This window comes from Pituophis catenifer, unplaced genomic scaffold, assembly GCF_029215685.1.
Source record: "Pituophis catenifer annectens isolate HBS135680 unplaced genomic scaffold, rPitCat1.0.hap2 SCAF_1, whole genome shotgun sequence".
Classification (NCBI taxonomy): Eukaryota; Metazoa; Chordata; class Lepidosauria; order Squamata; family Colubridae; genus Pituophis; species Pituophis catenifer.
The window spans coordinates 313,376,116-313,399,447 of NW_027256881.1; the positions used below are offsets into that span (position 1 = coordinate 313,376,116).

General features: G+C 38.6%; 2 protein-coding genes across 2 annotated transcripts in view; one reads left to right on the forward strand and one right to left on the reverse strand.

The window, feature by feature from the left end:
• Nucleotides 1-1,014, forward strand: part of DYNC1H1 (dynein cytoplasmic 1 heavy chain 1) — a 64,659-nt gene extending 63,645 nt beyond the window's left edge. Inside the window, exons 77-78 of the mRNA XM_070941990.1 lie at nucleotides 604-731; nucleotides 836-1,014. Of these exons, the coding sequence (XP_070798091.1) occupies nucleotides 604-731; nucleotides 836-964 (257 nt within the window). The 3' untranslated portion in view covers nucleotides 965-1,014. The remainder of the gene's footprint in view (nucleotides 1-603; nucleotides 732-835) is intronic.
• A 9,630-nt stretch (nucleotides 1,015-10,644) lies between these two features.
• On the reverse strand, nucleotides 10,645-22,882 carry LOC139308118 (uncharacterized). Its single transcript, XM_070931566.1, has 6 exons — nucleotides 22,709-22,882; nucleotides 21,511-21,561; nucleotides 19,181-19,244; nucleotides 15,533-15,636; nucleotides 12,644-13,181; nucleotides 10,645-10,781 (listed from the first exon to the last, which is right to left on the reverse strand). Exons 1-5 carry the CDS (start codon nucleotides 22,760-22,762, stop codon nucleotides 12,645-12,647), a joined length of 810 nt encoding a protein of 269 aa, XP_070787667.1. The 5' UTR covers nucleotides 22,763-22,882; the 3' UTR covers nucleotides 10,645-10,781; nucleotide 12,644.
• Nucleotides 22,883-23,332: the final 450 nt, after the last annotated feature.

A 23,332-nucleotide genomic window follows, 5' to 3' on the forward strand; every position in this document is an offset into this window, starting at 1 on the left:
AACCAGTTGCCAAGCATCCAAATTTTGTTCACATGGCCACGGGGATGCTGCAATGGTTGTCAGTATGAAAACAGTTATAAGTCAGGGTTTTTTAGTGCCATTGTACCTGTGAACGGTCACTTGATGAATTGTTGTAAGTTAAGGACTACCTATAATCAAAGTACCAGACTGAGAGCGATGGAGAACCAAATTGACAGTGGAACTCACTGGGTGTCTGTGGGTTAGTCGCCACCTCTTGATATAAAGTATCTTACAAGATGGTTGTTAATGTAGAATGTGAGGATAATGAATGAACAATGTGCATTGAACTGATTTGAGGAACTGAATAAATATATGAAAGCTATTGCATGCTCTTTCAGTCAATACATTTCAGCCATTTTAAATTGGACAAGGGGAAACTGAACTGAAAATTGCTGTTGTTCGGATGAAATGCTTCGAATGTCATTCTTTGATGTTGGATTAGTTCCTTCCGTTTATTGAAATGAATATGTAACCTATTCATTAACCACACACTCTCATAGATGAAGTGGTACATTTGAACATTGCAAAGTTTTAGTGTACTTCTGTGCCATTTCAAATAGCATTCTTCTACTTCCTTTGCAGGACTGAAACTTCAAGGAGCCACTTGTAATAACAACAAGTTGTCACTTTCCAATGCTATTTCAACCGTACTGCCCATAACTCAACTTCGCTGGATTAAACAGACAAATGCCGATAAAAAGTCTAATGTGGTAAGAAAAGGGCCTTTTCACTCATGCTTTCCAGCTAGGCATGCTGTTTTCATTCTCCTTGTGTATTTCCATCCTCCTAACCAACTTCTGAACTTATTTTACAGGTGACCCTGCCTGTTTATCTGAACTTTACTCGGGCTGATCTGATCTTCACTGTTGACTTTGAAATTGCTACCAAGGAAGATCCTCGTAGCTTCTATGAGCGTGGTGTGGCTGTCCTGTGCACTGAGTAAAATGGTCCTATATTAATGTTGAATTAATAATTAAATGCAACTTTACAGCATTATTTCTAGTTTGTACTTTCTTGAACAGATCAATTGTAAATGAACAGCTAAGATAATACTAATTAATGACATTCTGTAATGCAAGAAGGCATTCAAACCTGGGTTGATTTCCTATACTAAACAGGAAGGAAGAAGTCGCATAACAAAACCTTTTCCTCAGTTCTGTTTCTTGCCTACACCTAGGTTGAGCTTCAGAAAAAAAATATCCTACATTACTTTTAGATTTTATGTATTAAACTTCATTATTTTAAGATATTCATTCATTGCCGTTTGTTTGCTGATACTCTCCAGTAGTTTTATATTCATGTAATAAATGTATAGCAAAAGCTAGGAGCAATAGGGCAAATATAAGACTTGGATCTTAACTTTCTCCATTGGGCCATCTAATCTGGATTTTTCTCTTCCAATAAAAGCCAGCATTATGTTACAGGTTATATTATTCAAGTTTTACTTGATTCTGGGGGTACCTAGAAACGAGTTGCTTATAATAAAAGCTCCTTTTAACTAAAAATGGCTTATGGATTTATGTACTATCCATTAGATTGCAAGGAACTTTTTTTTCTCTCATTCAATTAATTTCTTGCCTACTACTTACTTTTCTCTTACAATCACATATCCATTCTGTCCTTTACATGGTTCCCACTCATAGTGCCATTCAAAAAATGTATATCAACTTTAAGGTAGCTGCTGCTTCCTCTGATTTTTCAATCTTAAGCAGCAAGACAAAATAAGCAATGGTCTAGTATTTGGGGAAGAGTGCAGTGGCTCAGTGGTTAAGACACTGGGCTTGCCAGCCGGCAGCCCAGGTTCAAGACCCAAGCGCCATGTGACGCGATGAGCTCCCATTCTCGCCCCAGCTCCTGCCAACCTAGCAGTTCAAAAGTATGCAAATACAAGTAGATAAATAGGTACCACTTCCATGAGAAGGTAACAGCACTTTGTGATGTCACGTAGGCCACATGACCACATAAATGTCTTTGGGCAATGCTGGGTCAATGGTCTTGAAACAGAGATGAGCACCGTCCCCTATAGCCAGCAATGGAGTAAAATCTGCAGGGATTCCTAGTATTTGGAGCACTATTGTCCTTCGTATAGAAATAGTACCTGATCAGGTGTCTGGTCAACCTGTTTTTAAAACTCTCTCAAGAGAGAGAACTCAAATCTCCCATTGGCAGATATGAAAGTTTTTTTTCTCACATTTAATGAAGATTAGTTAGCTGCAATTTACAGCTTTTTAATGCTTGTTGAGCTTGGTAAAGCCTGCCAACCTTTTTCTTCAATCATCTTTCATCTCTTACCTAAGAATTCTGTGCCTGAGAGATGAATTTGGAGTATCTCTCCTTTGTCAGATACCTTCTTTACTCACAATAATCTGCATATGTCTGATTTATATCAAGAAGGAAGAGCATACAAAGGATCAGGGTCCTCCTTGATTCATTCATACTAATGTAAAAGTTCCTCTTCCTCAGCTTCCAAATATGAATGAGATAAAAGACAGAAATAGTTCTTATATTGACCTGATTGGAAGGCATACTTTCAGAGGAGTGAATTACTTAAAGATTAAAAAACAAAACGAGATGGGTTACATAAATCTAATAAATAAAAGATACTTGAACATTTAAATTTCTACCTTATTTATTTGTGCCACCAGTTTGCCCTTTGCAGTGGAAATATTCAGCAACATAAAATACCTGTTCATCCCTGGCCAAATTCACATTCAGTTATACTAAATGAAGCCATTTGACACCTCAAATCACCCGCAACCTCTTTCTTAATTTTTCTCCAGATTCTGGAGCAGGTCGTCTTTGCTTTTTGTTGCTATTTAACACTTCGCATAATTTGTAGTCAGAATCAACTAACATGGGCTGCAATGTATCTTCAGAAGTTGACATTTCAGAATTTGGTGTCGCAAACCAGAGTGGTTCTGATTCTGTAGTCTGAAGCAGTTCAGATGAATTTTGCAGCAGATGGTATTTTCTTGCCTGTCCCTCTATGATGGCATCACTAAGAGAAACCACTGGTGAGTTATCAAAATCCAAATCATAGTCTGAGTTGCTTGAGAGTTCTTCATCGTCTCCATCGTAAGGATCCACAAACTAAAGCAAACAATTGTTATTGCATATTTGGTATGCAACAAATGGTAAACTCTACAAATAGCTAAGTTGCTAATTAACATCCTACATTTTAAAATGCTAATTCAATTTATTCTACACATAATAAAGTAACCTTATTGAACTATCACCTCTAAATTTCTCAAACGTCTCCTTGAGTTCATTAGCCAAATTTGCATTGGGGGGGTTACAAAATTATCCCATTTAATTAACCCCATTCCTCCAGATAATCAGGCTTTGTGAAAGCATAGCTTGCACAGCCTGCACAATAAGCCCCTGGAAATAAAATGAAATAAATGAGGACTGCTTCAGTTCTGGATGAAAAGCCATGGTTGAATGTCCAACCTCAAGTTTTAAGATTGATTTTTTAAAAAAGAGTATATTGGTGGAAACACTTCACCTATTGATCGTCCTACCACAGAAATGTTATGTAATAAAATATGATTACTAGGTGGAATCAGAATGGGAAATATATAGCCTTTCAGTCCCATGGAGAGGTACATTACATTCACTCATCAATTGGGCAGCTTACCTCTACATTAGCATCAGAGTCAGATCCGGTGCTGGAGTCAACAGAACATTTTTGCTGTGAAAGAGAGAAGCAAAGGGAATGGGAAATTTTATTTTAAAAGCATGAATCTCATTTCTTAATCCTAGTTCTTACTACAAAAGGTGATAACAGTATTGCTAAAGTTCCCAATTCAACCCTCTAACATAGTCTTTTTATTTAGATTTAAACAATAGGTAAGAAAGCTCCATTTGGACATTCCTGTCTGCTGTCACTCAACCATTGCTAAGATCCCAAAGCGCATTAAATTTTGCTTAAATCTGAACAAAAACACACACCGGGGGGGGGATGTCATATGGTACACCAAACTCTCATCTACGATCTACCCTGGTTAGATTCACAAAATGATGAGAGGACCTCCATGTTTGTTTATTCAAGAAATAAATGATGCACCATTCCCATCTAAAGAAAAGATGGGAGGTCAAACATGTATCATGTTGTTCAACTTAAGCTTTCAGGAGGGATATTTTAGCGATATTAAAGTCAAGCTTAATACTTAATAGTATTAAGTCCCTATCTAGATCGGGACTCCCTACACACAGTCACTCATGCCCTCGTTACTTCTCGTCTGGATTACTGCAACGCTCTCTACATGGGGCTCCCCTTGAGGTGCACTCGGAGGCTCCAACTGGCGCAGAGTGCGGCCGCGCGGGTGGTGATGGGAGCGACATGGAGTTCCCATGTGACACCTCTCCTGCGCGAGCTGCACTGGCTCCCGGTGGTCTTCCGAGTGTGCTTCAAGGTTCTGGTTATCACCTTTAAAGCGCTCCATAGCTTAGGACCTGGTTATTTACGGGACCGCCTGCTACCACCAATAGCCTCCCACCGGCCAGTACGCTCCCATAGAGAGGGGCTCCTCCGGGTGCCGTCGGCCAAACAATGTCAGCTGTCGGCCCCTAGGGGGAGAGCCTTCTCTGTGGGGGCACCTACGATTTGGAACAAGCTCCCCCCGGAGATACGTAGGATCCCGGATCTGCGCACCTTCCGCCGCGCGCTTAAGACTTTTCTATTTTATCAAGCTGGCCTGGCCTAAATCGTCCCCCTTTTTAAATGTGGAAATTTTAAATTTTTAAATTTTAAATTCGTCTTTTTATAGGGGTATGGGTAAGGCATTTTAAATTGGGGAGCCATTTTAGATTTAATTCTGTTTTAAACGTATTTTAATTGTTTATATTGTATGTTTTTAACTTTGGCTGTTCACCGCCCCGAGTCCTTCGGGAGAGGGGGCGGTATAAAAATCTAATAAATAAATAAATAAATAAATTAAGGACTTTGCAAACATGTCCAGATAGTCTCCCTGGCCATAAGAATAAAGTGGATTTTTTCCTCAGGTTTTGGAGTTCATAGAGGTCTCTCATCCATGTACTAACCAGGTTCAGACTTGTTTAGCTTCAATAGATCATTCTACTAATAAGCTAAGAAGGCCATTGAGTTGGCCTTGAAGGCTATGAGTTTATTGACTCTTGGAGGCAGGCAACATCAGCATGTTATAAAAGTAGCAACAGAGCTTGATATTGCACAAATACCCTACAGCAGGGGTCTCCAAAGCTAGCTGGGGAATTCTGGGAGTTGAAGTCCACCAGGCTTAAAGTTGCCAAGGTTGGAGAGCCCTGCCCTAGAGGGCTGCTTTCACCTGCCCTCCTCTACATTTGCAGATGGTCCCATGGCAGCTGCTTCATGCAAGCCTCACATTTGTGGAGGTGTAGACATTTTAACCAATTCACTTAAAGCCAAGAATAATCCAGGTGAAATAAATCAATTTTTAACTGGGTTTGTTTTTGAAACATCGCATTTTAAAATGACTTTACCGTGTATCTGTAAGCTAGTCGTTCTATATCAGCAGATTTTTTCTCTGCATTCACTAAATCACATGACACTATTGAAAAAGAATAGAAAAAATGGTTAGAAAAAAATACACTCCTTGATTTAATGGTTAATGGAAAACATCGACCATTGTTATTCAATAACCTCTTGTTATTCTGTAGTCCCAGTTATAACTGATGAGCAACCAAGCTATGAAATAAGAGTTTTCTCTGTTGCCATCTAATGATGGATATCTGCAGGCCATGTATATGTACAGATATGTATACATATGACATATACTGTACATACATATTATAAAGAAGTACTTACTTGCCATTATTTAACTTAAAGCCTAAAACAACAATGTACTTATCCATAAGGCATAAGATACACAAGCGTAACTTCATCTATTAGACAAACTATGGCTCATATTTTTATTTGTCTTAAAATACTCACGTATTGCCTATCATGTAAAAAAGTATAATTTCAAACAATTATAAACAATTATAAAGAGCAAGATTGTAGCTAAATTACTAAATTAGCCTAAATTAGCTCCAAGCATATTTTTTGAAGAACAAACAAAAGAAATACTGTTTCAAAAGAATTGACCGACTCCTAATATACCTATATGTAATAAACATAACATGGGGTTTGAAGCCTTAATATTAAAACAGCTGTGTATTTCTTGTAACTTATTATCAGCCCATAAAAAACAATCTTTAGACCAAGATTAAACTCCTTTAAAACATTGCAAGAATAAAAATGGCCATTGGCAAAGTTCATGGTCCTACTCAGCCCTACTGAGGGCTGAAGGCCTCAGCATTGCCTGGCCCGAGTCTAAATAGGCTGAAACCAACAATCCCCAAATTTTTGGAGGGAGCAGGAACGGCCACTGTCCAAGAAAGTTCAGTCACAGAGAGCTCTTTCCCAGACTTAGCTGGAGAACCCAGATTTTGAACTGAGGGTTTTGGTCATACATACATACATACATACATACATACATACATACATACATACATACATCTAAAGGAAGCAGTGTGGTATTGAGCACTTACCTTCCATGAGTTTCCTACTTTTTATCTTCCTTCTCCTTTGTGTCCTTTGCTGCAAGGTTGCCATTTTCTTTTTTTTCTTTTCACCTACAAATGTAGCTGCTTCTCAATCTGCCTAGCCTTCCTGCCTTAAGTTATTATCTTAAGTGTCTGCACTTGTGCTTCCTTCCAAAAGCTCTAGAGTTCAAAATGGCCAAATGTAAAGGGAAAAAGAATTTCTTGAAGTTTTTACGTGAACTTCTTTTTTTCATGGGAAGCTGAAAAAAAGACCCCAGTTCTACTATGAAAGGTTCAGGAACCTTCTAGTCTTCAGATGAATCCAGATAATTTAATTCCCACCTCTATAGTTAGAAAAACTATGGAAGAGGGAGGAAATGGATGCTCTTCCTATCATGCTTCCCTCTACTCTATGACCTCTTGGAACTAGAAACTCATGTTTATGTTTGCTTTCCTTCCTTCCTTTGTGATTTCTTTTTTCACTTTATGTCATGCCAATATCATAACTATAGAACAAAAATTTTCAACCTTGGCCTCTTTAAGATGTGTGGGCCTCACTTTCCAGAATGCTGGCTGGGGGATTCTAGGAGTTGAAGTCCATCCATCTTAAAGTGGCCAAGGCTTGCTAGCTTGTTTGTTTGTTTGGTCAATCATTGTTTGTTTAGCATATGTCGATGTTACTTTATCCAGGAGACTACAATACCAATGCAGAGTACATAGTAGTTTGGCTGTCTAAGATTGGTAGTCCGTTTGGTTCATGCTCGCGCACTTTCCAAGGTGCACCCCAGGGGATGAGCTAGCTCCACACCAGAAAGAAAAACGAACAGCATTCAGGGACCTTCTCCCTCCAACAAAGCCACCTCACAAATGGACATTGATCCGGGAAGGCCCAGCGCTGGCAGGCTTCTGACCATCCGCACAAAGTGCTGGCTCATCTTCCCACTTAAGTAATACCTGTTTATCTACTCGCATAAAACATGGTTTCAAACTGATAGGTGGGCGGAAGCTGAGGCAAATGTTGGGAGCTCATCCTACCACACAGTGCTAGGACTCAAACCACAGGAGCACAGCGTTCTCCAGCATCATTAAGCCACTGAGCCATCATTCCTCTTGGCCAAGGCTGAGAAACACTGTTATAGAAGGTGTTCTTTGGCTTAATATATTAACCAAATATCTGTAGCAATTTTTTCACAGCCCCATGCCAATTATGATTCCCATTTCCAATTGACAACAGTTACATTGGACTGATAACTATCTCATCCCTATCATGTCAGCCCATCCCATTTGGCCAGGAAGGGAAGGTAGGGAAGATACGTTATGGACTCCTTTGATTAAAGAAATTTGACTGACAAGAGTCCAGGAATGGGGCCTTCTTTGCTGTGGCTCCCACATCTGGAATACTCTCCCCCCCAGAGGTGGGGCAGGCTCCCTCTGTCCTAGCCTTTTGTAGCAGTTTGAAGGAGTTTGAAAGCCTGGCTCTGCCCACTGGCATGAGGCTTACTTAGTAGCACACAACCCTTGGAGGGGGAGGGGTTGGTGCCTTCCACCCACCTTTTGACTTTCAACCTATTTTATCCCTGCTTTTATCTTTTTAAAGGTATTTTATTTTTATATGGTTTTTATGTTTTAAATGTACACTGTCCAGAGTCACTCTGCGAGATGGACAGTATCTAAATTGAACAAATAATAATGTCTTAGTTTGATTTGTAATAGTTATTCTTTTACGTAGATCAGAATTCTATCAGTAAAGGCATGAAAATGTTACTCTGCTCTCCTTTCTCCCTCAACTTATTTCTGATATTAATTGAAAACATTTTAATGACAAATAATTTTCTGACTAACTTCAAAATGGCTGCAATTCCTAGGCAACAGTATTCATTTTCCATCTTTGTTACTACAAGTAGGAATTTTAGGAGATACAAATTGTCATTTAAAAAAAAAATAGCATGCAAGTCCACCTACCTTAGCCATCCAGATGCTTCCGATGCACCCCAAGCAGAGCAATTGAGCAAATTATAATTCAGCACATCTGGACAGCATCAGATTGGAAAAGATGATAAAAACTCCATACTTGCAAACTACTGCAAACGTTTGTCAAGAGACTCAGAATGATGTTATTTAACGATCATCGTAAATTAGTCAAGAAACTGGGAATTAATCTCCCAAACTAGAAGATGAGAAGAGATATACAGGCAGGGGGTGCTATTCAGCAGGTTCTGACAGGTTCTGGAGTACTGGTAGCGGACATTTTGAGTAGTTCAGAGAACGGGCAAATACCACCTCTGGCTGGCCTCAGAGTTAGGAAGGAATGGAGATTTTGCAATATCCTTCCACCAGGAGTTGGGAAGGAATGGAGATTTTGCAATATCCTTCCCCTGCCACTCCCACATGCCACGCCCACCAAGCCACACCACGCCCACCAAGCCACGCCCACAGAACCAGTAATAAAAAAATTGAATTCCACCACTGTATACAGGTAGCCCTTGATTTATAACCATTCATTCAGTGACCATTCAGAGTTACAGAAGCACTGATGAAAGTGACTTATGACTGGTTTTAAAAAATATAATCATGTAGCACCCCCATTATCACGTAATCAAAATTCAGATGCTTGGCAATTGGCATGTATTTATGACAGTTGCATTGTCCTGGGGCCATGTGATCATCATTTCTAACCTTGCCAGCCGGCTTCTGGCAAGCAAAGTCAATGGGAGAAGCCAGAGTGGCTTAATGACTACATGACTCACTTAACTGCACACTTAACAACTGTGGCAAAAAAAGGTCATAAAATGGGGCAGAGTTCTCTTAACAACTGCCTTGCTTAGCAACAAATATTTTGGGCTCAATTGTGGCTCAATAAGTTGAGGACTACTATAATGCTAAGCTTTTTCTAGATGTATAATATCTTGCATTCCAATGATAGTGTTGGTCTTGATTGTTGTTGTTCAGTTACTAAATCGTGTGCGACTCCTCACAACACCATGGACCACAGCAAGCCAGCCCCCCACCCCCACCCCCGTCCTTCACTGTCTCCTGGAGTCTGCCCAAAGTCATCCCCACTTGCACTGATGACACTATCTAACCATCTCATCTGCCATGCCCTTCTCCAATTGCCTTCAATCTTTCCCAACATCAGGGTCTTTTCCAATGAGTCTGAATCAGAATAGAATCAGAATCAGAATAGAGCTGGAAGGGACCTTGGAGGTCTTCTAGTCCAGCCCCCTGCTGAAGTAGGAGATCCTATACCATTTCAGACAATTGGTTATCCAATCTCTTTTTAAAAACCTCATGATGAAGGACCTACAACTTCAGAGGGCAAGCTGTTCCACTGGTTAATTGTGCTCACTGTTAGCAAGTTTCTCCTTAATTCCAGGTTGCTTCTCTCCTTGATTCGTTTCCATCCATTGTTTCTTGTCCTGCCCTCTGGTGCTTTGGAAAATAATCTGACTCCATTCCTCTTTATGGCAGCCCCTCAAATATTGGACTACTGCTATCATGTCCCTCCTAGTCCTTCTTTTCTCTAGACTAGCCATATCCAGCTCCTGCAACTATTCTTCATATGTTTTAGTCTCCAGGCCTTTAATCATCCTACTTGTTCTTATTTATTTATTTATTTTATTTGTCAAAAACATATTTGGTAATAAGTATAAGCATGGATTGGATACATAAAATAGGTATAAATAGAAGAAACAGTAGGACAGGGACGGTAGGCACGCTGGTGCTCTTATGCACGCCCCTTACAGACCACTTAGGAATGGGGTGAGGTCAACAGTAGACAGTCTTAGGTTAATCTTCTTTCCATTTTTCGCAAAGTCTCAACATCTTTTTTATAATGTGGTGACCAAAACTAGATGCAGTATTCCAGATGTGGCCTTACTAAGGTTTTTATAAAGCAGTACTAATACTTTCTGTGATGTTGATTCTATGCCTCTGTTTATACAACCAAGGATTATATTAGCTTTGTATAGGGTCTCCTGCTTGGGCAGGAGAAGACCTCCAAGGTCTCTTCCAGCTCTATTCTGATTGATTGATTGATATTTAATCTCTTTTTTTCACATACATACACAAAAACTCAGCTATACATTTGTTCCCCATCTTTTTTTTTATTTCACCGCAGCTATTTTAAAACGTGTCTATTTGTGAAGCTGTGAAAATCCATTTATGCTCATCAGAGTTAAGCATTCACAGACAGTAGAAAAGACTCCGAAGGAGCCGTGTGATTCATTTCAACATCACTGCAAAAATGGAAAGTGAGACAATAAGCCATTTTCAGTATTGTTCCATTGTCACAAAATTAAAACTATTAAGAATATGCAGAACTTTGGTGCTTCCTAATAGTAAAACTGCACTCAGTAAGAAAAAATCATAGAAAAAGGCAACTAAATGTAGGATGCATGTAAGAATGTACACAGCATGCTTAACATAACATACACTGTGTTCATGTTTGCTTATCAGAGATATGGTTAAAAAAATCCAAAAATGCATCATTTTGAGTTTGCATGACATGGTAAGTCTGAAACCTTGGATAAAATTTACGGGACCGCCTACTACCACAAACAGCCTCCCACCGGCCGGTACGTTCTCATAGAGAGGGGCTCCTCCGGGTGCCGTCAGCCAAGCAGTGTCGACTGGCGGCCCCCAGGGGGAGGGCCTTCTCTGTGGGGGCACCCATTATCTGGAACGAGCTCCCCCCTGAGATACGGAGGATCCTGGATCTGCGCACCTTCCGCCGTGCTCTTAAGACCCTCTTATTCCAGCAAGCCAGCCTGGCCTAATTTTCTCCCCTTTCTTTTAAATTTTTTAAACTGAAATTTTAATTTGTTTTAAATTATTGGGATTTTAATGGTCGTGGGCTAAATTATTTAATTTGGTTTTAAATTGTTTCTAACTTTTGTATTTCTGTATTTTATCCTGTGCCTGTTCACCGCCCTGAGTCCTTCGGGAGTAGGGCGGTATACAAATTTAATAAAACAAAACAAACATAAAACATAAACATAAAATATGTGCTCAGAGGAACTGTGGGTTAAAAATGGAAATGTGCATGTTGTTGTTAGACAGACGTTTTCTCTCTGAGGATGCAAACCAGAGGTGGGTTTCAGCAGGTTCTGACCAGTTCTGGAGAACCGGTAGCGAAAATTTTGAGTAGTTCGGAGAACCAGTAAATACCACCTCTGACTGGTCCCATCTCCATCTATTCTCTGCCTCCCGAGTCCCAGCTGATTGGGAGGAAATGGGGATTTTGCAGTAACCTTCCCCTGGAGTGGGGTGGGAATGGAGATTTTACAGTATCCTTCCCCTGCCATGCCCACCAAGCTATGCCCACCAGGCCATGCCACACCCACCAAGCCACACCCACCGAACCGGTAGTAAAAAATAATTGAATCCCACTACTGATGCAAACATAGTCTGGGTCCAATTTAGTATAAATACACAAATAAGAGACTTCTCTTTAACTGTTACACTACTAAAGAAGAAAACATGAACATTCTCATCAGTTGGAACCTCAACATCATTACAACGGCTAACACTTGGCTAACAGTGGCTAATACTTGGGATTTTGTTCTCCTATATTGTTTGTGGGGGGGAGAGAGAATGGGTTCTAATAACAGTTGCCACCTTGCTAAGTCAGTTTATTGATTCTATGTGGTTGTATAGATATTTTCTCAACAGTCCTCAATCTTCTGCTCTTCAATTACTGTATGTGGGACTGAAACTCCCATCATCTCCAAGCAGGACTAGAATTATTATCCAAGACAGTTGGAACAGTCTGTAGCTCATTCAAAAGTCTTAGGGTAGGGCAGCCAAGGAACTGGGAAGGAGGGCTACTTTTTATTTTCTGTCCTCCAGTAAACTTGGACGGGGCCTGAAAGGAAATGTAGGGGTCTGCCCAGTTACATGTCTGCTATGGAACACACACAAAAAATGGACAAGTTTTCTACTTACAAAAGGTTAGTAGACAGAAAAGAAAACAGCAAGAAAAAAAAATGAAAGGAACAAAATGTGGGAAAAAAAATTTTTTTTCTTCCATTGCACTACCCACCACATATTGTCACTGTTCTTCTATTCTATGTAATATTAACAAATATCCATTTTCTACCTCAAGCCTGGGTGACACGCAGTTTTTTTTGCCGTAGTGTTTCCCCAACTCGTTCTAGAATTGGTATCCCTTTTGACTTCCTGATCATTGTTTCATCATGCATCACGATGTCACCATCAGATCCTGCGAGCAGGGGCAAAGGAGCCACCGCAGGAGTTGATGTCAGTCCTTCAGATTCTGAAAACTCAACATCCATGAGCAAGGGGTGATCAGGTATCAGTCCTGCTGCATCAGTAAAAGCTCCCAACCCTGTGGAAGGTTCTGCAGTCCTGGAATATCTTTGGGGAAGATTCATCATCTCATTTGCTGTTTGGAGATCACTGGTGGGTTGCATATCAATGTCGTTGGGACTTTCTGTTGAAGGAAGCCGCACTGCAGGCAGTGCAGACAGGGAATTTTGGTCCTCTATTTTCAATTCCTCTATCAGATCAGTGACGGAAACATTGGCATTTTGATGCCTGGAGTACTTAGAAAAGCTTGTGGTATGATCAAGATGAATTGAAAATTCTTCCCAGAATCTGCCACCAGAATCTGAAAGCTGTTAGAAGAAAGCACCATTAGGTATATTATTATATAAATATTTCAACCAAAAGGATGAAGCACAGGGAGAAAAAGGAATCTAAACCATTCAGGTAATCAGAAGTTCAAATAAAGAGCATGTGGTAAGAGCAATATTTTCTGGTATGTATTTAGGAGAAACAGCTCAACAGATCTTTTTACTCAGTGTTCCTACCATTAACAATATATTCTCCGTGCGGCAGTTATGATATGTAGAATCAGATATTTTATTTCTTTGGTGTATGTTCTTGTGAATATTCCTAACAAAAATGTTTCCAGCTTTCTTTCAATTGGTTGATCAATTATTTTTTCTAGCCATTTCTTTATAGTTGTCCAAAATATGCACAAAATTGGAAACAGGAAAAGATACCAACAGACAAAGAAATGATAGAAAATTTTTTAGAATGTGCCGAGATGGATAAATTAACAAAAGAAATTAAAGAAAAAGAAGAAACAGATTATTATATAATTTTGGAATAAATGGTATGAATGGCTTGAGTCTAGAAATAAAGAATAATATACACAGGGAAGAATTTAAAAGTATAAATTATGTATATTATAAATGTATAGAAATGTAAAAATTAAGATTATGAGTGTTAGAAAATACAATGTAATCAAAGAAAAAGGGACAATGTAGAAAAGGAAATAGTACTAGAGAGATGGAAGGATAGATACAAAATGGAAAGAAGACCACGAAGAAACACTGTTGAAAAAAGAAGAGATATTTATATGTTGTATGTTATATGATTGTTATATTGTGTCATAATAAAACATTTTTTAAATTTAAAAAAACCAACAACAATATATTCTCCATCAGCCAGTGAATATCTACTAAATCAACCTGTAGGGAAAACCAGTGATGTTACTTGCAACTCTACATGTTGCATTTTTAATGAAAACCAAAAATAGTTGCTGTGATAATTGCCTATCACTCAATTAGGGCTTGATTAGACGACAAATGTCTATTTGCATGCTAGACTTATCATATTTAGTTGCTGCTATGAATTTTTTTATTCAAAGTCATCTATCGACATACTCCAAGTGACTAATGACAAAGGAGAAGACAAGGGGCGTGTGATTCAGTTGAACTTGCTTCTGTTCTCAGGAGAGAGGAGGATAAATATCAAATAATCTTCCATTATAAATCTGGACAATTTGGATACTTAGCAAAAGACAATTGTGCCATCATTTACAGATTGGCATCTGGCAGATATTCTCAAATGGGTCTTTGCCTGTGGTGACACTGTCCTCTGGAATTCTCTTTCCCCTGATAGTTAAGAAGTCTCAATTATTATTTTTCTGTTTTAAAAGTGGGTATGAGCTTCAATGTTTTCTTAGAGGAAGTAATACAAAACTATATCAAGCAGGTTATAACAAACCTACTGGTATTATATAAACCTGCATTATCATTTTTCCATGTTGCAATATGGCTGAAGTCATAGATGTCTAGTACAAAGCTGCTTTTTCAAGAGGCAACTGGACTTTCTGGTTTTTCTTTGAAGCTGTTTTGCTTCCCATCCAAGAAGCTTATTCAGCTCTGATGAGCTTCTTGGATGAGAAGCAAAACAGCTTCAAAGAAAATTCCGAAAGCCCAGTTGCCTCTTGAAAAAGCACCTTTGGGACAACCATGACCTGGATGACTGAGAATCTCCATAGCCATGTCCAGTACAACTTGTTCCTACCCTTCAGATGCCCATCAGGAGATTGGGAGGCAATTCTGGAGCTAAAGATGTTTCCTCCAATTTTGTGCCACCGAGATATGTTGTTCCTAACTTCCATAATACTGAAACAACCCAATCAAGACTTTCCTCTGGAGGATGACACCACACCGGGGAGATTTATTTAAACAGTTCCAAGTTTGAATTAATTGCTTTAGTTATACACTAATTTTGACTGTAAATATGTGGCTTTTACTTCTGTGTTTTAACCCCTTTTTATGTACACTGAGAGCATATGCACCAAAGACAAATTCCTTGTGTGTCCAATCACACTTGGCCAATAAAGAATTCTGTTCTGTTCTGTTCTGTTCTGTTCTGTTCTGTTCTGTTCTGTTCTATTCTATTCTATTCTATTCTATTCTATTCTATTCTATTCTATTCTATTCTATTCTATTCTTCTATTCTATTCTAAGCATTCTACCTTGGTGTAAGGACTTACAACATACCAACTTTGCTGTATTATGATGTGAGCAGAAATGATTTGAAAGAAAACAACATTGGGGAGAGGAGGAGATTTCTGGCACACAAGACTTGCCACTATCTGTATCTTTCAGGTATGACCAGCCTTATACCCTTTTCCCTCTCACCCAGCAAGAGAAAGCCCTTAAGGCACCTTGTGGGTCAAGTTTGTCCTTCTTTTCCGCAGTTTCATGGATCCAGTTGTGGCAATGACATTAAATGCTCCTTTGGTGCAGTTTCTTCTCTTCCACTGTTGATCTGCAAAGAACCAGAAAGGAAATGCTTTGGTCATCATATAGTTATGGTTGTGCAAAGAGATTATCTTTGTCTTTAGCCTTGGAAGTTTTTTAACAAGTGCATTGAGGTAAGAAGTTATTTCATTGGTATTTTAAATGGTCAACGGTTGTAGGCTTTTTTAAAAAAAAAAATACAACTAGCTGCTAAATTTTGAAGTAGAGAAGGTCCTTCCAAGCTGGCCATTTCTTCTCGAATGGCTAATCTTTGTTTCGTTGCTTTTGATAGAGAACCCAGGACCCAAGTATGGATTCTTGCAGAGAGGGGGCTTCATGCACTGATAGGAAGAAGATTTGGTCTCACATAGCTGCACTTGCAATAGAGTCTCTCTGATCTAGTTATCTAGATCAGGGGTCTCCAACCTTGGCAACTTTAAGACTTGTGGACTGCAACTCCTAGAATTCCTCAGCCGGCTTTGCTGGCTGAGGAATTCTGGGAGTTGACGTCCACAAGTCTTAAAGTTGCCAAGGTTGGAGACCCCTGATCTAGAGGAGCTTAGCAATGTGCATGTTATTGGTGGACAGACATACTTGACATAGCCTTGCTCTCGTTTTGGGGGTACAAACTTTGTTAAATAAGGCTTGAGTAGAACTCTTTCCATATGTAAAGCATATGCTAATTATCAAATGTAAAAAATAGTGTTCTATTTATACAGTTTTAGAGCTGTGGTGGCACAGTGGTTAGAAAGCAGTATTGCAGGGTAATTCTGCCTTCCACTGCCACAAGTTCGATCCTGACCGGCTCAAGGTTGACTCAGCCTTCCATCCTTCCAAGGTTGGTAAAATGAGGAGCCAGATTGTAGGAGGCAATATGCTGACTCTATAAACTGCTGAGAGAGAGCGCTATAAAGCACTACAAAGCAATATATAAGTCTACATGCTATTTCCATTTGTCCATGTTGCTTTCATCTTGATTTGGACTCAGTTGGGGATATAATGGAATTATGAACAAGAACCATAAAAAGGCTGTTAAGGCTGATCAGGCTTTTGAATATGTTTTGATTATGATTCTATGGTACCACTTTCCAATGATCTATCAAGAGAAGAGTTAGTAATTTCTCCTTCAATAATAGTAAGTGTTTCTTCTGCAAACAATGAGATGGGGATTTGCTTTCATTCAATTTATATTATTTTATTAAAAAGAAAGAATAGCAAACATAGAGAGAACTTAGGTGCTATTTTACAGATATCCATTTTACACACCCCATTTTATAGATGGCCAAGGAGATCCATAAACATCAAGCACCATGATACATATTTCAGACTTTCCCATGCTAATGCTCTTCGGTTACAATTTCCAGAGTTCCACTTCATCTAACGTATAGAAACTGAAATTTGGCTTCAGCTGTGGAGTACCAGGATAGAAATATTTGATAACAAACTTGTTCCTGGTTCCTAGAATGGGGAATGCTGAAATAACTCCAACTCAAAGAAGATAAAGGCTTTCAACCCCCATCCCTTTCTTTTGACAGATCTCAGGAAGCTTGATGGGGCAGGAATCTAGCCTGCTGCCTTTGCCCCATCATCAGAATCTCTTCCGGGTACCAGCAATGGGCAGCAAGGACCTTGGATTGCAAACCTAATTCTAAACTTGAAAACCTACATTTGCTTCGGTGTTACATTTCTCCTGCTTGGAATTTTCTCTTTTTATCTTTTTATAATTTCTTGTTCTGACACTACGCAAATATCTTTCTCTGAAAAGTAACTCACTCAACTTGGGCCCAATTAAACTTTGATTTTTCGTTACCTTTCACTACAAAACTAACGGTCCAAACTGGCATCTCGTTTTAAGTACTGTCTTGCATTAAACCAAACTACCATATTCTCAATGCAGTCAAGATTTTCCTAGCAGTAATTCTGACAAAATGCAAGAACGCTATCCAAAATGGCCATTTTTAGAACATCAGCTCTAGTCACTTTCTCCAAGATAGGTCTGGTATCCAGGTCTTTGCAAGAGGAGAACATTGTCAAGGCTTCGTTACCTCACTTGCCACTTCCTCATTGTCCAGGGAGGTAGCAGTGAGCATGTTTTACAGTCAATCTGTGTGAGGGAGACGGGCGTTGGCAGTAAGTGCAGTCCATGAAGAAGCTCTCTGTTTCTGTGGGTTTTCCTCTCCTCCTTGTCTTTGATGATTAGTAATTGGCATACCATGCAAGCTAACAGGAGGTAGATATTTCTCAATTGATGGAGTTAATTCAATCCTGTGCATAGTTAGGGCTCAATGTAATTCCAGGGTGTGGATCAAACGAGCCTCCCATTGATCCAGCTAAGCACTTGTGGGAACAAAGACACAGAATAGCAATAAATGGAACTTGCATTGGAGAAAGGCTCTGTTAAAGAAAACATTTATAAAAAATATTGGAGTGATGGAAGAATTACAGTAATGGTCCAGCATCGTTTTCAAAGCCATTGCAATGTGATACATGCACATATCTGGATCCCAGTCAATGTGCAATAAATCCCATTTTCACATTTTACAATCTGTTTGTTTATAGCGGATAGAAGAACTGGACTGGAAAAGGAGAATTATAAAGGAAGCTTAATATAATTCAGGAGACGGTAAGACTAACGGTCCAGAGGCAAATCAGGTTTTGTGTCTATAGGCCAAACTCATGCTTGATGAGCCACAATTGATGCAGACTGAGACTTTATAACAGGGATGCTCAGGTTTTTTTCTGATTCAAGAGCTATAGTTGCTCTTTAAATAGTACTGTATGTCAGAGGGAGGCCTCTTGTGAATGAAAGTAGAACAAATACTAAATTAGCTTAATTTTGTTTATATTTAAGCTAGAAAAAAATGAATTGGAGTTAATATGATTACCCTCCAGACATACATTTAATATATTTTTTTCCTTTTGTCACATTAAAAATTACAATTTGTTAAGACATTTTATAGATCTATGGTAACCAGCCATTTAGATGTTGACTTGGGATCTAAGAGCTATTCACATTGGAGGTTTCAGAACTGGCAGGCATTTCCTGGCCTTTGCTGCCAAGAAACCCTGATGATGCAGAGAATAAAATGCCTGTAATTGGTTGCCAACATTCTTGGCGTGAAATCCTCAGATGGAAAGCATATGCACTGTCCACCTACATTCTTTGGCAGATGCAATTTGGTAGTTTAGTCCTACATCTTCAATCCTGATTAGAGAATACCTTCTAACCAATTTACTTGCCACAAATGACTCCGTTGTGTTGTACCTATAAATCCAAGAATTGGAAAGTGTGCTGGAAAGGAATTCTAGGAGCTATAGTCTCAACACAAACTGGGGAAGAAAGTTTCAGATGGCAAACAAGAATGCAAATTTATATGTATATGTCAAAATCCCAGCTTTGTCCTAATTACTCATGTTAAGAAGGACGAGCACATGGTTACTCATCTCCTGCACTGTTTCAAACACATCCTATGATTATAATACAAGGCTCTAAGCTCCATTCAAGCCTTGGTCCAATTATAAAATTGACAATGATTGAAATATTATATAATAAAGCTGAAAAATATACAAACCTACTTCATGTGCCACATGACCTGTTTTTTCTTGGAGTCCATCTGGAGGCATATGCAGCATAACCTGTTTCACACAAAATTAGTTCATAAAAACTCACAAGAATATTTTAGAGCTATTTTTAAAACTCCGTGATCTGTTCCTGCCTAAAATTACTCTGGAACCTTGCAATAATATACTGTTACATGAATTGCTTGAAAAGGTACCATACAAATAATAGAACCACTGAGCTGAAATGGATCCATTATTTTCCTGTTTTTTCAAAAGACTGCAGATCCCATCAACACATCTCAAATGTGCTTTTTCCCCCCCTTCAAAAGGCAACTGGACTATGTTTTTTTCTTGAGAAAGAAATGTTTTTTCCCCCTTGAAAAGGGCATTTCGCTTCGCATCCAAGGAGCTTCATCAGTTCTGATGAACAAGGCGAATAAAAGAACTAAAGTATGCATGGGGTGGAGGTGGGATGTCTTATTAGTCTACTAGCCACTTCCAAAATTCCCTGACACGACAGAATGTTCCAAAAGGACAGGAGCCAGAGCACACGTGGCTCTTCTCCTAGATCCTGCCAGCTGCTATTCCTTGGCTGATGGGATCTGGAGCATGTCCCTTCTACCAGACAAAGTAGGGCAAGTCAATGCAATCAAGCTGAGATGGCTCCTCATTCCTAAAAATGCTATTTAAAGGGGCTACTTAAAACCTATGATATGAAACCTGCACAAAAATCTGAATCATTTTTTCAAACAGTTGGAACATTTATATACGTGTGTGTGTGTGTGTGTGTGTGTGTGTGTGTGTGTGTGTGTGTGTGTTTTCTGAGGTTTTCGCGGGTGTTTGTATGTAGGTCTTTGGTTATTTGGGTTTTCTCCCACATAAAACAATTTTACACGGGAGAAAACCCGAATAAACAAAGACCTACATACATACATACATACATACATACATACATACATACATACATACATACACACACATACACACACACACACACACACACACACACACACAAACACACATACACTGCTCAAAAAAATAAAGGGAACACAAGCAGAAGATATCCGAGATCTGAATGAATGAAATAGCCTTATTAAATAAGTTGTTCGTTACATACAGTAGTTTTGTGTTCCCTTTAGTTGTGTGAGCAGTGTATAAAACAGATTTGAAATAGTAATGGAAGTAGTAACTGCAGCTGCTGCAGAAGACCCCTTGCATAAGCCTGATGATGGCAGATGAGATTCTCCTGAAATGTTGCCAAAGTGCTCTCAATCTTACACGGGAGAAGACCAGAATATACCAAGACTTGCACACCTGTACCCGTGAAAATCTACGAAAACAAATATATATATATACATATATACATACACACACATATATATATATATACATACATATACATAAACGTTCCGGAGATCATGATGTCTATCGCCTCTTCTACATACACACACACATATATATATATATATATATATATATATATATATATACATATACATATATATACATATATATAAAATTTATAATTATATATATATAATTTATAATTATATATATATATAATTTATTTATTTAATTTCTATAGTCATCCAACTCAACCAAGGTGACAGTTTTAACCAATTAAACCATGTAATTCTTGTTAATTTCTTTTGCATTTTTTTTGCATTTGTTAATAACAACAAAGCATAAATCAGGGGTGGGCAACTATGGCCCTTTTATGACTTGTGGACTTCAACTCCCAGAATTCCTGAGCCAGCCATGTTAGCCCACCTCTGGCATAAATAGTGATGGTGATACATACATTGCCAAAGATGAAAAAGGGAACACATAAAAAGTGTTTTAAACAAAAAATGTGATATATGACAAAGAAAAAAAAATATTAGTAACAATTCTGTATATATTTGCCTAATGCAAATATTATTCCAACACATATATATATATATATCTAATACAGGGGTGTCAAACTGGCGGCCTGCGGGCTGGATGCTTCATGTGCAAGCCACATCCACCCAGCTCTGCAAAGGGGGAAAACGTCACGATGTGACACCACAAGTTTGACACCCGTGGTCTAATACATATAGATACAAACCATATAATTCTTATTATAAAAGAATAACATAAAATTTATCACCATAATTTTTACAATTGTCCCATTTGCATCTTACTTCAGAGTAGGTAGATACTCTGAACTTTACTTCCCTTTAGATTAATAACTCTGATAACAAAATATTGGGTGCGCTTGAAAATCTCACTGTGGAACTTTCAAAGCAAAGACTTTCCCCTCTACTTCCTCCAACCTTCAGGGCCAGGAAGGGTTGTAGTTAGAAGCAGCATTCTGTACCTTAAAATTGGCTTCACAATTTGGTCTTGTCCCAGATTCCACTGTACATTTCTAATTTGGAGAAAAGAACCAATAACTTGGTTAATGGCTAATAACTTTATTAAAATACTGTTTTTTAAAATAAGTTTATTACAACATATTTCTAACAGTGCATAACTATTGTTACTTTTGATTACAAGAAAGTAACAGATTTTAAAAAATATTTCCACCACTTGGTATTCAGAAAGTGATCTTCCAGAATGTAAGCTACGTATAAATACCATATTGGTTGACCGAGTTCTTTTCCATGAATTTCTATACTGTTTTTAATGTATTATGTTGTAATATCTTAATGTTACAAATGTTTTTAATGTTTTTTATCTTAATTCAGGAGAGGTTCATTATACTATTGGAGTCCAGTTCCCATCAATCTTGGACACCATAAACCATGGTCAAGATAACAAAATTGGACAACTACGGTCTGTTCATTGTATCTGCCCTATAAAGCTGGAAAATGATATATACTTTCTATAGCTGTTGGTAGCCAGTTCTACCCATTAACTAGCTGTGAAATGAAGTCCTCTTTTCTTTTGCCTGTACTATATCTACTCTACTGGTCGACATAGGCCAAATTAGATAGTATGGCAAACAAATATACATGTCCCAGGACAATGTTGCAGGATCCAATCTGGATGGATTACTGGGGCTAGAGGTTTAGTCTTCCAAGTTTTCAGATTTAGGAGGGCTTGATTTATTACCAGTTTATCAAGTATTTAGGAGGCAAGAGCTTGGCAACACAAGGAAACAACAGTTAATGACTTAATAGCTGGCCAACAATAACTCAATCAATAACTCCAGATCAATAACTAAAAAGCCACACACAACCAGGCACTGTATACATGCCACATACAGAATAGCACATACTCTGCTAGAGAGAAGTTCCTTGAAGATGGGTTCCAGCATGAGTCCAAAAGCTTGAAAGACTAAACCTCTGGTCCCTAGAATTCGGTCTCCCGATTTCTAGCTTGGTGTCTTAATCACTATACTAAACTGGGTCTCTGCCAGATAATACAAAATATTATTGTACTTCAGTATGTAACACTGAATGTAAAGAAATATGATTTGTTTTATAAATTTTGAGGAGTATTATATGTTTCATATATTACCAAATATATTAACTTAAGGGGGAAATTTAAGGACAGGAAAATAAACTATTTACCATGAATCTGTCTCCGAGTCCCTCCATATAGTCTGGAAACTTCGTAAAATCCATTAGAGTTGACGTCTAAACAAAATTAGGGAGGGGAAAAACCTTGCTGAAGGATGACCTTCTACCAGATTCCCATATCCCAAGTGATGGTGATTTCTATAGCCTTGTCATGTTTTCATCCATTATTGCACATAGCTGGAAGTTAACCACTGAAAACCAATGGCCTTATTGTCTACTTGTGCCTTTCTTACACCAAAGAGGGGTTTGGAGAAGCCAAATACCTGAAAGAGGTTTTAATGTTACTCCCACACATTGTGGCTACAGAATCGGCCCAAAATAGCTTGTAGGTCCTAAGCAGGTCATGTTTTGTAATTGTGTAGAGGGGATAAAAGCAGAAAAGCTTTTCCTCTCAAGTTTTCATGAAGCCTGATCATACTCAGGAAAGAAAGTAACTGGCAACAGGTGTAGTAGTGAGAAAGACACGAAAAACAAGTTGGAGCAGAATTGCACGAGTTGGAGGGAAAGACAAGCACTTTCCTGCTGTGGCTTCTATACTTCACTTTTATGCTCTCTCAAAACTTTTTTGGGTGTGTGAAAAAGGAGCTGGCTATTAGTAACACCTAGTTTACACTA